This window comes from Mirounga angustirostris, unplaced genomic scaffold (assembly GCF_029215605.1).
Source record: "Mirounga angustirostris isolate CCGP_5_RB_7025 unplaced genomic scaffold, mMirAng1.0.hap1 SCAF_2, whole genome shotgun sequence".
Classification (NCBI taxonomy): Eukaryota; Metazoa; Chordata; class Mammalia; order Carnivora; family Phocidae; genus Mirounga; species Mirounga angustirostris.
This window is the reverse complement of record NW_026991710.1, coordinates 44,893,174-44,908,148: the sequence shown is the minus strand read 5'-3', so window position 1 is coordinate 44,908,148 and position 14,975 is coordinate 44,893,174. Positions and strand designations below refer to the sequence as shown.

The 14,975-nt window shown below is 38.2% G+C and overlaps 1 protein-coding gene across 2 annotated transcripts in view; it reads right to left on the bottom strand.

Moving 5' to 3' along the window:
• Positions 1-66: 66 nt before the first annotated feature.
• The window catches only part of SRP72 (signal recognition particle 72), a 32,755-nt gene continuing 17,846 nt past the window's right edge, over positions 67-14,975 (bottom strand). Inside the window, exons 12-19 of one of the 2 annotated variants that reach the window (XM_045881094.3) lie at positions 14,027-14,091; positions 11,904-11,999; positions 10,984-11,087; positions 10,765-10,842; positions 9,664-9,801; positions 5,516-5,553; positions 2,322-2,481; positions 67-1,474 (exon numbers count right to left, since the gene is read on the bottom strand). In XM_045881094.3, coding sequence (XP_045737050.1) covers positions 1,297-1,474; positions 2,322-2,481; positions 5,516-5,553; positions 9,664-9,801; positions 10,765-10,842; positions 10,984-11,087; positions 11,904-11,999; positions 14,027-14,091 — 857 coding nt within the window. In that variant the 3' untranslated portion in view covers positions 67-1,296. The remainder of the gene's footprint in view (positions 1,475-2,321; positions 2,482-5,515; positions 5,554-9,663; positions 9,802-10,764; positions 10,843-10,983; positions 11,088-11,903; positions 12,000-14,026; positions 14,092-14,975) is intronic. The other variant, XM_045881095.3, reaches the window with a different exon arrangement.

Genomic DNA, 14,975 nt, shown 5'->3' with positions numbered 1-14,975 from the left:
TTTCTTACTCTTGTAAAGGAGGAAAGCCTTTTAAAAAATATCTTTGAAGAAGTTTCAATAGATATGTTCAGAGTCAAACACAGTAGCACTTTATTAACAAGGATGAAGTAATATGATCACAAGGAAATACTCAAAGTCTAAATTCAATGCTATCTTGGGCAGCACAAAATGAATACTAACAAAGGTGGCATCCCAGTGTGCCTGTCTCACAGCTGTTCAATGGGAAAGTGGCTTGTAAGCAAGGAAGACCAGAGCAACACTGATACCAGACTGTACAATACTTCATTACTTTGAGAAGGGTAATGAATAGTTCTACCCCAAATGACAAAGGTGAGTCATTTTAGTATCTATTAATTGGGCCAAACAGTTCTGTTAAGTTCTAATACTGCCCACTACTGAACTCTGAAGGATTTCCTCTCTACCTCAGAAGTCAATGTTCATGCTCTTGACAGGGCCATTAAATCTTTCTGATTGAGACACTCCAAACCCATCTGATCTCAGAACACTGGGTCTAAGAGTCAACTTCTTACAACATTGATACATTTTCCTTGAGTTAATGGTGCTAAATCAGCATAATGTCATCATAATCTGAAAACAATACGGGGTGCAAAGGAGTCCTAATTTACATATATATGTGTGTATATATGTACATACACACACATTTCATTACTACATATATATAGTATCCCATACTCCAGGATCACATGACAGAGATTTTATGGTTAAAATTGACATTTACTTTAGTTTTCCTGTGGTCATTCATGTAATGAAGTGAAAAAGAACACAAGTGTATTAATAAGGTCCCCTTTATCACATGATATTTCTTAGCAGATATTTGGAATGCTCAGAAGATTCCACTTTCAGTCTCCTAAGGCCTCCTAAGACATAATTTAAAGTGGGATTTGCTAGGAACAAGGATCTTCGGACTCTAGTTGAAACAGAAGTAGGTTCTGTTTAAATCCTAGGAAACTTTGGATAACATGCCTTGTTTGTGAAACTGAAGAAACACCAGATCACAGCACACAAAGAGAAAGAATGCAACAAAGATCAAGGTGGGAAAATGCCCCATTATTTTGAGTCCTTATCATCTGTGCAAAGCTAGGTGGTACAAGCAGGCCAAGTTTGACTAGGCAGAGGTTGAGGAAGATGTTTTCCTGTGTGACGATGCACAAGAAAATCATTTCATGAAATGTGGGGATGGGAGAGGGAGTAGCTCTGTGCTTCTTGCTGTGTTACCTTTATTATGTTCTTAGTGTCAGTACGACTAAAAATAGCCTGCAAACAAGAATGTTCTAATCACCAGCCACCTTTTCCACCTTTCTTCTTTTTCTGTTGCTGTTTCTTTTTTGTTGCTGGAGCCCCTGCAGGTTTCTGGTGTCTTGGGGGTATGATATTACTTGTAGATGCAGATGCTGTTGCTGCGCTGCCAGGTCTTGGGGAGGTTGGTGGGCTGCTCACAGTTTTACTGGCATCCCTGAAATCAGATCAGGAGAGTGCTGGTCATTCATACATTCAACAAAGGAAAAGACTATAGAAACATATGTACGTGGATTTCACTTTCTACTCCTAACAATCTCCCATACATATTCTGTTTCTTTTAAAGTGGGCTCCCCGACTTCCTATCCATTTTTCTTTTGAATACATTTACTGCTTTATAAAGAAAAAGTAATATATGGTTCATGCCAATTTTTAGAAAGCATAGGAAAAAGAGAAAAAAAATTTAAATGACTCATAATCCTACAATATAAGAATAACTTTAGGGGCGCCTGGGTGGCTCAGTTGGTTAAGCGACTGCCTTCGGCTCAGGTCATGATCCTGGAGTCCCAGGATCGAGTCCCGCATCGGGCTCCCTGCTCGGCGGGGAGTCTGCTTCTCCCTCTGACCCTCCTCCCTCTCATGCTCTCTGTCTCCCATTCTCGCTCTCTCAAATAAGTAAATAAAATCTTTAAAAAAAAAAAAAAAAAAAAAAAACGTTAGTAACATTTTTAATACTTCTTCCTAATCATTTTATTTATAGTATCTGTTGTTCTTTATACTCAATTAGTTGAATGACTCAGTGTATTTAGCTTCCTTTTGAAGATACTGGAATCCTAATATTTACGATACAATTCTATAATCCTAATATTTATAATATAATCAAACCAAAACACATTTTCTTTCCTTTACATAAGCTTATTGGCAAAAAACACTTATTAAAGATATCTGACTGTATTCCTTATACTTGAAATATATTTTAAAAATTCTTACTAATGATCCTGAGTCCATCTGAGAAAGAATCAACCTATGCTTTGAGTGACTTCAACTGAGGAACAATGACTTACAGTTCAGATGAAGCTCCTGCAGTTGCTCCCTGGGTCCCTTTTCCAATCTGATCCTTCTTTTTACCCTTCTTTCTCCCCCGGTAGTAAGAACGTTCTCGCATTGGTAGCCATCTTTCTGGATCTGGGGTCACCTTTGGGTCGTAATTCTTAGGCAGTTTTCCTGTGTAATAAGCGTTAAAGAAATGAGATATGTCTATAATGGTTTCAAGATCGTTTGCTTAAGGGTGCCTGGGTGGCTCAGTTGGTTAAGCGACTGCCTTCGGCTCAGGTCATGATCCTGGAGTCCCAGGATCGAGTCCCGCATCGGGCTCCCTGCTCAGCAGGGAGTCTGCTTCTCCTCTGATCCTCCTGCCTCTCATGTGCTCTCTCTCATTCTCTCTCAAATAAATAAATAAAATCTTAAAAAAAAAAAAAAAGATAGTTTGCTTAAAGAATGTGTCCAAGGCCTGGAAATAAATAACATTAAAACTGAAACAAGGTCATCTGAGAAAGTTTTATTTGTATAATCTAGCCAGGGAAAAGACCTTATTAAGCATGATACAAAATTCAGAAGCCATAAAGGAAAAGACTTCACATATGTATCTATTAAAAAAAATTTTTTTTTTAAGTTTTATTTATTTTTAAGTAATCTCTGTACCTAACATGAGGGCCAAACTCACAACCCTAAGATCAGGAGTTCTGACTGAGCCAGCCAGGTGCCCCTATATAAAAAATGTTTAATTTCATTTGGTAAGAGATACATTTTTAAGAGAAATAACAAAAAAATATTTGCATACTATATAACAGAGTGGACTGATATTCTTAATATAGAAAAAGGTCTTAATAATCAATAGATAAATCATGCAAAGAAAAATGGGCACTGCTGTAATTAGGGTAAGCCAGGAGAAACAGAAGTCCTTAATCATGTGAAAAAATGTTCCACCTCACTAATTATAAATGAAAAAGGTAGCAAAATTCTATCAAACTAACAAATATTAAAAGCAGTAACAATACCCAGTGTTGATGAGATAGTGAGAAACAATCAAACACTATGGCAGAAGTGTACAATGGTATAGCCTTTGTAGAGAGTAATTTAATTTGGCAGTACTAGTCAAAATTAATACTTCTAGAAATTTATCCTGCAGATACCCCTAAGACACAAAGTTATATATAAGAACATGGGGTGCCTGGGTGGCTCAATCAGTTGAGCATCTGATTCTTGATGTCAGCTCAGGTCATGATCTCAGGATCATGGGATTGAACCCCACACTGGGCTACATGTAGAGTGGGAAGTCTCCTTTTCTCTCTATCCCCCACCCCCGCTTGCACTCGTTCTCTAAAATAAGTAAATAAATCTTTAAAAAAAAAAAAGGATATTCTCTATGGTTTTCTTTAAAATAATTAACTTAAGTGTCTATCAGTAAGAGAATGATTAAATAAATTACAGTATGCCCACACTATAAGCAGCTATAGCTATGGGGACACCTGGGTGGCTCAGTCGGTTAAGCATCTGCCTTTGGCTCAGGTCATGATCCCAGGGTCCTGGGACTGAGTCCCGCATCAGGCTCCTGGCTCAGCTGGGGGGCCTGCTTCTCCCTCTGCCTACCGCTCCCCCTGCTTGTGCGTGCACTCTCCCTCTCTCCTCCCTGCCCGACAAATAAATAAATAAAAAATCTTAAAAAAAAAAAAAAAGCTATAGCTATGGGTTAAAAAGTACATCCATATTTAATAATTTGGAGAAATGTCTGCACAATACAGTCTAAAGTAGAAGATTAAAACAAATTATCCTGAAGACATTGTTCATACCAATTTTGTAAAAACTTTTATTGACTGAGCATGTAAATATATGTATAATAATGTATGTTTCTATATACAAAAAAGTTATATTGTAATTATCTCTGGGAGTATGAATTTCGGGTAGGGAATTTTCCGTGCTTTATTGCCATTGTATAATGACAGAAGTTTTGTTTGTTCTTAGAATGAGCATATATTGCTTTTAAGTTTTAAAAAATACTCATCTGGAAACCACAAAAAATAGAAAAGTGATATTGCAGGTTATTGCTACCTATACTTATCAGCTGTTCCCTTGCAGTATTACTAATACATAAAACAAATACTTAGCGTGCAACTGAATCTTAGGTTTGTGAGTTCGAGACCCATGTTGGGCATGGAGCCTACTTAAAAATAAACGAAAGAAAAAAGGAAAGACAGAATGAATCTGATTTATACCGCAGATTTCCCAGAGTCAGGAACAGGTAGGTGGCTCCAGGGATAACCTCTGACTAGATGAAGCCAAACATGGTAATTCTACCCACTCTTGCCAGGAATTAAGAACACAGCCTAAGCCAATCAATGCACGTCATTCTCCTGGTCAATGGCTCAGGTTTGGACAATGACCTATGTTGGCCCGTGAGATTAATGGGAAAGACATGACAACTGCAGAAAGGCCCTCTTTGAACTGCTGGATATAAATGACAAGCCCCAGAGGTGCCTGGGTGGCGCAGTCAGTTGAGCATCCAACTTTTGGTTTTGGCTCAGGTCATGATCTTGGGGTCGTAAGACTGAGCCTCGTGTTGCACTCCGTGCCCAGCATGGAGTCTGCTTGGGACTCTCTCTCCCTCTCCCCCTGCCCCCCCCCAGCCCCCACATGCACTCTCTAAAATAAATCTTAAAAAAAAAGACAAGCCCAGACCGTTGCTAACAAACATAGGACTCTAATGGGATTCAGTTTTGTATACAGATGAACAAAGAGATACAACTTCTAGATCAGTCAACCTTTCCTATACACAGCCGTTTTCATAAACAGCCAGTTTGATGGAGTTCAGTTTGTAGCTGAAAGCAGCCTAATGAATAAAGGGCTTACTATGTGCCAGGCATCATTCTGAGATCTTTACATGTGGTATCTCATTTAATCTTATGAGGTATATAACTATCACATACCATTTTATAGATGAAAAACTCAGGCAGGTACATTAAGTAATCTGTTCACAGTCACAGCAAAAGAGCAACGTTCACTAGAGCAACAATGTGAATTCAGGCAACCAAACTCTCTAGAGCTATAGTCTTTAAAGTAAAAAAAAAATAATTTATAGTCAAGACAAAAGTCAGTGTTCAAAGACAGTAGAGAGAACAGTAATTTTGTCTGAAGATTTTTATATTGGGCTAAATTCAAACTTTTATCTTGTAAAATCTAAAGATAAAAAAAAAATCCTTACCCTTCTTTTTCTTTTTCTTCTTTTTCAAATCTCCCTGTCTATAAAAAGAAAAAAAAACCATTACCATAGTCATGATAAAATATTTACACAGCTTTAAACATGTGCAAAAGAGTGAGCTGGGCACTTTATCATTAGCATTTAAGTTGTGGCACTGTCTCACCAAAGTTAATAAACTAGCTGGGATATTAATACTGGTTAAGTTTAATCAAGCTTCACATACTATAGTTTTTGGAAAGTCATTTAAAAAAGAGGATTAGCTAGGTTTTCAGATTACATTCCCATACATTAAGTCTATGTAAAAAGAGAAGAAATCTGCACAAGCATGAAAATCTACAATACTATGTTAAGTTACATGTTTGGCAAAACTAGAGAACAGATAACTAAACACTTAGGCAAGAACATGCACAGGTATCATACATGCCACGACTATCCCTGGGAGGGTATGTAAGACAAGTAACATTGGTAGTGACCTTGGAGAGAGGAGAGCACACAGGGATGGGAAGAAGCTTTTACTTTCTACGTTTTTATTTTCCAAATCTTGAACCTGGTGAGTTTACTGAATTTTTAAAGTAAAATCTTTATTAAATACACTAAAAAAAAAAGGGAAGGGGTGCTGAAAGGAGCATCAGAAATAAAACACTTCAAAAATAATTAAGTACTCTGATGGCTATAAGAGGAAGACATCAAAAATATCTCTGTACATAATCCTACATGATATGCCTCTATGGGAACTATGAAACAGTGAATTAAAATGATGAGGCAGCAACAATCTCTGCCAAAAATTCATTCTACCAAGTCATTCAATTGTGAAAATCCTTTCAGGGTATCCTGAAGAATAAGAAATGCAACATACAGTGTCGTACTTTAAAGAGCTTCATCTCTCACCCAGACTATGCAACAGTCTTCTAAACTGTCTCTACAAATCACTCTCCAGCCATACCTGCTATTTCCCAAAGGTTCTCTGCCCTTTTTTTTTTTAAGATTTTATTTATTTATTTGACAGAGAGAGACACAGTGAGAGAGGGAACACAAGCAGGGACAGAGGGAGAGGGAGAAGCAGGCTTCCCGCCGAGCAGGGAGCCTGATGTGGGGCTCGATCTCAGGACCCCGGGATCATGACCTGAGCCGAAGGCAGATGCTTAACGACTGAGCCACCCAGGTGCCCCTCTGCCCTTTCTTATTTGCCTTTGCTCACACTTGGCCTAATTCATCCTCCTCAAAAGTCAACACAATCACCTCTTCCATGAGGTGGTTTCCTAACCCCCGACTGTCCCCAGGAAGGACTATACCCCCTGGTGCTCTATGCCCTGCACAACCACAGAACATGCAACCTTTATTGCAATTACTGCAATACTTCCTTCTGCTAGACTTAGGTTCTTTTAAGGGCAAGGACCATGACTTATTTTTTGTCAACAATATAGTTTATCTTCAGGGCTCCTGAGTGGCTCAGTTGGTTAAGCAACTGCCTTCGGCTCAGGTCATGATCCTGGAGTCCCAGGATTGAGTCCCGCATCGGGCTCCCTGCTCAGCAGGGAGTCTGCTTCTCCCTCTGACCCTCCCCCCTCTCATGTGCTCTCTCTCTCTCATTCTCTCTCTCTCAAATAAATAAATAAAATCTTTAAAACAAACAAACAAACAAAAAAACAATATAGTTTATCTTCAAAAGAAACTAAACCTTTGAGGTGCCTGGCTGGCTCAGTCAATAGAGCATGTGACTCTTGATCTCAGGGTTGTGAGTTCAAGCCCCACGTGGGGTGTAGAGATTCCTTAAAAATCTTAAAAAAAAACCCCAAGAAACTAAACCTTTGTATCCAAAAGTTAGTATAAAAGGCTTTAATAATGCCTAATGAAAATAATGTGCTGAAATTTAAAAGCCTAAAAGCCAGTATCTTAATAATTGTCTAAGGAAAAGGAGAGGATTAAAGGACTAGAAAATAACTATATTCTTACTAATTACTAAACTCTATTTTGAAAGAGGAAAAAAGTACTGAAAATAATTAAATAGGGGACGCCTGGATGGCTCAGTCAGTTAGGCAACCACCTCTTGATCTAGGCTCAGGTCATGATCTCAGGATCATGAGTTCAAGCCCTGCGCTGGGCTCCACACTGAGCATGGGTGGGGGAGCGGGGAGACAGAGTGAGAGACAGTTCAGAGAGAGAGAAAGAGGAAGGAAGGAAGGAAGAAAGACCTTTAAATAGGCATTATTTGAAAATCCCCTTAAGATGTGGCTTGAATTTTTCAATTTTGGGGTTCTTGATAAGGTTTGAGGTGGGACTCTTATGATGAAATGGAATTTGGAACAAGGTAGTATTTCTGAGACTCCAATTCCTAATTTTAGTTTTAAAAATCTATTATGAGTGGGACACCTGGGTGGCTCAGTGGTTAAGTGTCTACCTTTGGGTTGGGTTGTGATCCCGGGATCCTGAGATTGAGTCCCGCATCAGGCTCCCTGCTTAGCAGGGAGCCTGCTTCTCCCTCTGCGTACAGCAACCCCTGCTTGTGCTTGCTCACCCTCTCTCTGATAAATAAAATCTTTAAAAAAAAAATTAAGAGGTGCCTGGGTGGCTCAGTCATTGAGTGCTTGCCTTCGGCTCAGGTCATGATCCCAGGATCCTGGGATCGAGCCCCGCATCAGGCTCCCTGCTCCGTGGGGAGCCTGCTTCTCCTTCTCCCACTCCCCCTGCTTGTGTTCCCTCTCTGTCAAATAAATAAATAATCTTTAAAGAAAAATCTTAAAAAAAATTATTGAGGATGATAATGCTTTTTTGCCAGAGTTCATAATAACGTTACTCATATGCTGTTGCTGATGTATTTTTTTTGTAAGTTAGGAAAAAATTTATATTTCAAAAGCACTCAGAAAGGGAGAAAATGGGCGCCTGAGTGGCTCAATCATTAAGCAACCTGCCTTCAGGCTCAGGTCATGAGCTCAGCGTCCTGAGATAGAGCCCCAACATTGGGCTCCTTGCTCAGCGGGGAGTCTGCTTCTCCCTCTTCCTCTGCCCCTCCCCACCATTTGTGCTCTCTCTAGCTCTCTCTCCAATAAATAAAATCTTAAAAAAAAAAGAGAAAACAGTGAAAAACCATGAAAGCCATAAATTTGGGGAAGGGCTGTATCTCTTCCATTCTCTATTCATCCCAAGTCTCTATCCATGGAATCTTAAACATTTTACTGTAGGCCTCCACTATGTTTCTGAGATGGCCAGGTGGTAGAAGAGTAAGAATTTGACTTCTTCTTCTTTTTTTTTTTTTTAAAGATTTTATTTATTTATTTGAGAGAGAGAGAATGAGAGAGAGCAAGCATATGAGAGGGGGGAGGGTCAGAGGGAGAAGCAGACTCCCTGCCGAGCAGGGAGCCCGATGTGGGACCCGATCCCGGGACTCCAGGATCATGACCTGAGCCGAAGGCGTAAGTTAATGAAGCTAGCTAATCTTTCCTCCAAATCAGCAAAATAAACCTCATTTGAACTCAGTATAGAATTAAGTACTAAATATACATAAAAAATTTACAGGTAAATAAAGTAGGGGACAACCAGCTAATGGAATACTATGCATAAAAGGAATGAAATATGTCTATACTAAGAATATGGAGAAGGGGAGCCTGGGTGGCTCAGCTGATTAAGCATCTGACTTAGGCTCAGGTCATGATCTCAGGGTCCTAGGACTGAGCCCCTCATTGGGCTCCCTGCTCAGCAGGGAGTCTGTTTCTCCCTCCACCCCTCACCCCCACTTGTGCTCTAAGAAATAAATAAAATCTTTAAAAAAAAAAGAATATGGAGAAATCTCCACAACTTAGTAAATGAAAGCAAGCTGGAAAACAGTTAAGTACAATATAATCCCCTTCTGTAAAAAATGAAAAAATGAATAAATAAATAAATAAATCCAAGGAAAATATTTCCAAATCACTTTTGTGTATAAACACAAAGAAGATCCTGAAGGATATACACTCAACACCAAAGGTTAATTTGGGGGTGTGATGGGGGGAGGTGGTAAACAGGACAAGGACTAAGAACTGGGCATAGCAAAAAAGAAAGGAAAAAGAAACAAGGAGGACTTAAACTTTATTCATGAGGAATTTTCAGAGAATGTATTTTTCATTCCTTATGTAATTTAAAGTCCACATTAGAGAATGTTACAATGAAAACATTACCCTTGCTCCTTTGGTTGACTATCTCCAGCAACTTTTCCACCCTTTTTCCGAATGTAAGTAGCACCAGGAGAATTTTCAAGAGCCTCAACATCTACTTTTAGAGACATACTATCGGACGAGGGCAGGTGTTTACTAAGGCTGGGATTGAACAGGAGTTCAGGAACACAATATATATACATATATATGTCTGCCAAAAGAAAAAGTTTTTTTTTATGTCCTTTCTCAAAAGTAAAAAAATGTTCTTAAATCTTCTACAGAATAACAAATTAGGGGCACCTGTGTGGCTCAGTCAGTTAAGCATCTGCCTTCAGTTCAGGTCGTGATCCCAGAGTTCCAGGATTGAGCCCTGTATTGGGCTCCCTGCTCAGCAGGGAGTCTGCTTCTCCCTCTGCCCTTCACCCCTACTTGTGCTATCTCTCTCTCAAATAATAAAATCTTAAAAAATAATAATAGTAACAAATTAGGTTATAAGGTCAATTATATATTATATACCCTGAAAAAATAAAAGAGGTCACAATCTAATCATCTATTCCTTAACTCAGTGCTGTACTTCAAGATGGGGCTTAATAAAATCTCTATTCCAAAACAACTATCAAACATAGATTTGCTCACTACAAAGGTTTTGACTTGTGGCTGCTCAGCATCCACAACTCCACCTTGGGTTTGGGGACATACCCTGACTACAGTAGCACATGATCCAAACTTAGCCAATCAGGGCACTGAATCTCTTATCTTCAGTAACTGTTAGGCATGTGATCTAAGACATTTCAATGAGAATGACATTTCAGAATCTTTCACAACTACCCAAATAAAATACACTTTTTCTTTTGCTGCTGGACTTGAACCTGAAGAGATACAAGCTGCATCCTGACTTCACTTTTGCTTCTGGATCAAATTGTACCCCAAGTCGGATCTACTACTATATTTTTCAGTCATGTTGAACAATAAATTCTCATTTTTGCTTTTACTAGTTAGAAGAGTGTTCTGTTTGTTTGTTGAAATTTACAACAGAAAAAGCCATGGTCAAAATAGGTATTGGAAGGTATCTAGCACGCTACTTGGGAGCTGTCTGAAACAATAATCAAAAGGTCAAAAGGATACGCTTTTGCCTTCTCGGGATCTACAAGTGAGTAAGCAGAAATAAGCTGCGCCAGGGTGTGAATATCTTTTGGATTTTGTCTAAAAAAAAAAAAAAAAAGTTAGTGAACAGTTAGTGTACAGTTTATGAAAATGGAACAAATAAACAAGCAAAATAACCTTCTTGTATCAAATAACAGCAATAAAATTTGCATTTTTGTATCTCCAGCTTTCAGAACTTACTTCCATAGCTGTTCTAGGTCACTAATTGCCTCTTTCTTCCGCCCATATTTGAGTTTGAAGTTTGCAGCTTCTCTTATCAAGGACAAATGAGCAGAAGATTTGGGCTACAGGTTCAAAAAAAAAAGGAAAAAAAGTTTTAAGCTAGATATCTACCATGTTTGTGAAGTTACTACATTCATTAGACCTTTAAGATAGACCTATCTATTAAATTCCTCAAAGTTTTATTGAATACATGAAACAACAACAAAAATCACACAAACATACAGGGAGGGAGGTAGACAAATTATACAAGTGATGACCAATTTATGAATCTGGATCACAACCTATCTTTTTTAAGATTGCCTATAACTAGAAATATTTCCCCATAATCAGATCTTAAAGATATGTCACCACAGTTCTCAAACACAGTATTTCCCAGAACACGGATATCCCTCTACTGCCTTTAGTACCAACGGTATAAATGCCACCTGTGTGCATGTATGTTTATAAGTTGGATACTGCCTATGCAGAGACTTATACCGGAAAAAATGAAGACGTTCCTATTCCAGGAAAACATGAGATACAATTATTGCACATATTTATTGTTTCACCACTTACTACCATGAGCTCTCCAGCCACTAAAGATGAGCACCCCCATATGCACTCACATATTATTTTTTGAGATTATACACAAATACAACGAACCAGAAAGGCCTTCAAAACCATAACTGAGCTTTTTTTTTCATTCTGAAATAATTCTTATTTCCAATAGCTTTATTCGGATCTGGTATACTTAAAAAAAGTAATTTGACAGTCTAACAGTATTCCATTCTTTAAATAGTGACTTGGAATATTTCAATTCTCATAACTTGAGTTCACTACTGCAGCTTTTCATTTTTACATAAAAACATGTCCTCATACAATTTACTCCATTTACTTACCTGATGGTTTTGATACCACTGGATAGCTTGCGTGAAGACCTCAATGGCACTATCAATATCCTCCTCATGGCTGTACATAGTCACTAATGCAGATACCTACCCAGCCAAAAGTATAAATTAATGAGTAAAATTCCCCTTTCTCTCCCAGAATAAGCTTTTTGAAAAATGAAAAAATTAGAAAACAGCAAATAAAAGTTGTTAGGCTCTCTGCCAGTACCAAATTCATCATTAAAAATTATTATCTTTCTGGGGTGCCTGGGTGGCTCAGCTGTTAAGCGTCTGCCTTTGGCTCAGGTCATGATCCCAGGGTTCTGGGATTGAGTCCCATGTCGGGCTCCCTGCTCAGCGGGAAGCCTGCTTCTCCCTCTCCCACTCCCCCTGGCTTGTGTTGTTCCCTCTCTCGCTGTGTCTCTCTCTATCAAATAAATAAAATCTTTAAAACAAAAAATTATCTTTCTAGACCATAATAACTAGAAATACCATATACAACAGTGGTTTCCAAATACAAAGGTACTTATCTATAAAATATAACTTTCCGGGTGCCTGGGTGGCTCAATTGGTTAAGCGACTGCCTTCGGCTCAGGTCATGATCCTGGAGTCCCTGGATCGAGTCCCACATCGGGCTCCCTGCTCAGCGGGGAGTCTCCTTCTCCCTCTGACCCTCCCCCCTCTCATGTGCTCTCTCTCATTCTCTCTCTCAAATAAATAAATAAAATCTTAAAAATAAATAAATAAAATAAAATAAAACTTTCCTCTTAAACTAGTGCCAGTTCACAGTTTGTTACTAGAGTGTAGCAAGCATAATAGTTGAGAATAGTGCTTAAAAATTAGTTTATATAATAAAACACTGCTGGGACATCTAATGTGTGATAGTGAGGTACACACCAGTGTGGCTAAACTCCCATGATAAGTTCTATCTGGCCTGAGCTACAAAAGGCCAGTGATAAGCTTGCCTAGTGTGTTGGAGGGACAGCAAGGAGACCCATGTCGCTAGAGTAGAGTGAGACTAGGAGAAGCAACATGAGATGAGGACAGAAAGGAAACAGAAACAAGAAACGGGGTCTTTTTTTTTTTTTTTTTTAAGATTTTATTTATTTATTTGACAGAGAAAAACAGAGCGAGAACAGGAACACAAGCAGGGGGAGTGGGAGAGGGAGAAGCAGGCTTCCCGCCAAGCAGGGAGCCCAATGCAGGGCTAGATCCCAGAACCCTGGGATCATGACCAGAGCTGAAGGCAGACGCCTAACGACTGAGCCACCCAGGCGCCCAAGAAACTGGATCTTTAAGAAAATCAATAAAACTGATGAACCTCTGGCTAAATTGATCAGAAAACAAAAAAGAAGACCTGAATAACCAGTATCAGGAATGAGAGATGGTCTACAGATATTAAAGGGATAAATAGGAAATACCTGAACAACTTTTATGCCAGTAAGTTCAACAATGATGAAGTGGACAAATTTCTTGAAAGGTAATAGAAGGCCAGATATGAAATTTTAGAAATTTATATTTGATTCTAATACAGAGTAATTGTAGTCCAGTCTTGAAAATATGAATCTTCAAAGGAGAAAGCATTACCATAATACATTACCAATATACATTTACTGAGTGCCAACTGTAAACAAGCTGTGTTAGAGGATACAGACATGAATAAAAGTCCCTGTTCAATAAATGTACATACCACCAATGACAGCATTAGCCTCTACTTTGAAATAGATGCTTTCACAGCTATATCGGTGATCTAAATCTGTGATGACTGAATCATCACAGAACTAAAAACTAAATTTATTGGCCACTATCACTAAATTTTTTTATCTCAAAATATCACATTGAAGACATGATAAAATAAATTAGGCTAAGAAATTCCCTATACAGGTTTTAGGTTATTTAAGGTTGGCTTTTAGTGATAATGTAAGGCTTAAATAGTGCCTGGCATATTTGCCTAAATAATAAACCAATACACAGCAGAAAACAAAATGACATTAAATGCAGACCAGTAACTTATTTTAACTACTACTCCTACATTATGAATAAACAGAAATTAAATACAAAGAAACATCAAACATACCAATAGACTATAATTCCGCTACTTTTTTAGTCTTATAATATTTTAGTTATAAACTCACCATGCCTGGCTTATGCTTTAACTCTTCTATGCTTCTCAATATTAGACATGCTTTGGATATATTACCTTGAGAGATTAAAACATCATCATCACACTGAAGAAAACATATTATTAAAAAACAATAACAATAAGAAATTTAAGTCCTATTTTGTAGTATCTCCAAATACTCAAGCTTTGGGATCTTTGGGATAATGGTCCCAAGAAACAATATACCTTGCTTACACCCACAAAGAAAGTTAATGGCAGAGATTCTACCAGAAAAGAAGTCTCCCAACTCCCACCCAGTCTTTCTCCATTTTCAGACTGTAACTTAAAGGACATCCTACCCTTAGAGACTTTAAAACATGTTACTGCAGATGTGAGTGCAATGGAAAATTTCCTACAATGTCAAAATACCGATTTTCTAGTCATTGTAAACATCAATAATGTAACCTTCCAAAGTCTTTAAAAGCAAAATAGAAACCAATGACAGCTCTTTCTTAGTAATTTTAGTAGGATAAATACTCCTCTCAAAAATAAACTAAAAACTGGATAAGGAAAGAAAATAAGGGAAGAGCAAGAAAAAGCAGAAGTGGGAAAAGGAATAAGAAATAAGAGAGGAAGATAAGGAAATGTGAGAATGGGTAATATTATGGGAGACCAACAATGTTTCTTTTTTCCTTTTTTTTTTTTTTAAGGTAATCTTTACCCCCAATGTGGAGCTCTGAGGCTCAAACTCATGACTCTGAGATCAAGAGTCTCATGCTCTACCAACTAAGCCAACCAGGTACCCCAAAACCAATAATGTTTCTTAACCTTGTTTTTATTACTAAACACTAAGAAATCTCATAAGACTTTCTTTTTTCTCTAATTATCAAGTATCCTGATCATTACCCATGAAATTTTCATTTTGGCCATAATATCTGTAATTTTTTTGGCCACCCACCAAACAAATGATCCCTACCCCCATG